This window comes from Otolemur garnettii, unplaced genomic scaffold, assembly GCF_000181295.1.
Source record: "Otolemur garnettii isolate 467f Iridium unplaced genomic scaffold, OtoGar3 scaffold00065, whole genome shotgun sequence".
In the NCBI taxonomy this organism is placed as follows: domain Eukaryota; kingdom Metazoa; phylum Chordata; class Mammalia; order Primates; family Galagidae; genus Otolemur; species Otolemur garnettii.
In genome coordinates, this window is record NW_003852460.1 from 24,432 (window position 1) to 25,397 (window position 966).

General features: G+C 58.0%; 1 protein-coding gene across 1 annotated transcript in view; it reads left to right on the top strand.

Moving 5' to 3' along the window:
- Positions 1-966, top strand: part of PLCXD1 (phosphatidylinositol specific phospholipase C X domain containing 1) — a 29,256-nt gene that overhangs the window by 2,465 nt on the left and 25,825 nt on the right. The window contains exon 3 of the mRNA XM_012807135.2: positions 279-410. Within this exon, the coding sequence (XP_012662589.2) occupies positions 279-410 (132 nt within the window). The remainder of the gene's footprint in view (positions 1-278; positions 411-966) is intronic.

Here is a 966-nt window from a genome sequence, read left to right on the forward strand (position 1 = left end):
GCCTGACCACAGCATCTCTGCACCCTCTGCAGGTGTTGCGACTTACAGGTTGAGAACTGCTGCTCTATGGGCACCCAGAAGGGTAACCTGCCATGGGTAACCAGGAGGGCCATGGGCTCTCCCAAAGTCACCTTGCCATGGCACCCAGGAGGGACATGGCTCCCTGGGGTCACCCTGCTGGAGCACCCAGGAGGGGAGGTGGGCTCCCCCAAGGTCACCTTCTGGGGCACCCACTGGGGCAAGGAGCACACTGTCCCACTCCCGTCCTCTGGTTGCAGCAAATCCACGCATCCTGTACCACCTGCAGCAGGGGCAGGGCATGCCAGACGGGATGTGTGTGGATACTGCGGGGAAGCTCTGGGTGGCCTGCATCGATGGAGGCAGGGTGATCCGTGTGGATCCTGAGACAGGTGAGTGCCAATGGCAAGGCCATCGAGGTTAGCCACATCAGGGGTCAACTGCGTCCACAGTGTTCTGGCTTCAGGAGTCAGGGGAGGCAGTCATGTGCTTGTAGGGACACACTTGTCCAGCTGCTGAGGGTCCCTTCCTTCCCAGATGGCACGACCTCCCAGGGCTGGGTTTCACCATTTGGCAAGTATGGTGGTGTCCCATGGTCACCCTTATGAGGGATCAAAACTGGAGCTTGAACAACACAATTTATCTTCTCAGTCCTGCAGACCAGAAGTCTGAAATCAACATGTGGGCCCAGGACAGTGTTCCTCCAAATGCCTCAGGGAGGCTCCTTCCTGCCTCTCCCAGCTTCTGGGGTCTCTAGGTGTCCCTGTGCTTGTGGCCACATCACTCCTGTCTGGGCCTCTGTCTCCATGTGGCTTCTCTGGTGTGTCTGTGTCTCCTCTACTGTCTCTTAGGAGGACACCTGCCACTGGATTTAGGGCCCTCCCTAATCCAGTATGGTCTCATCTTGAGATCGCAGGGACCCTATTTCCACGTAGGGTGGAAGATGCT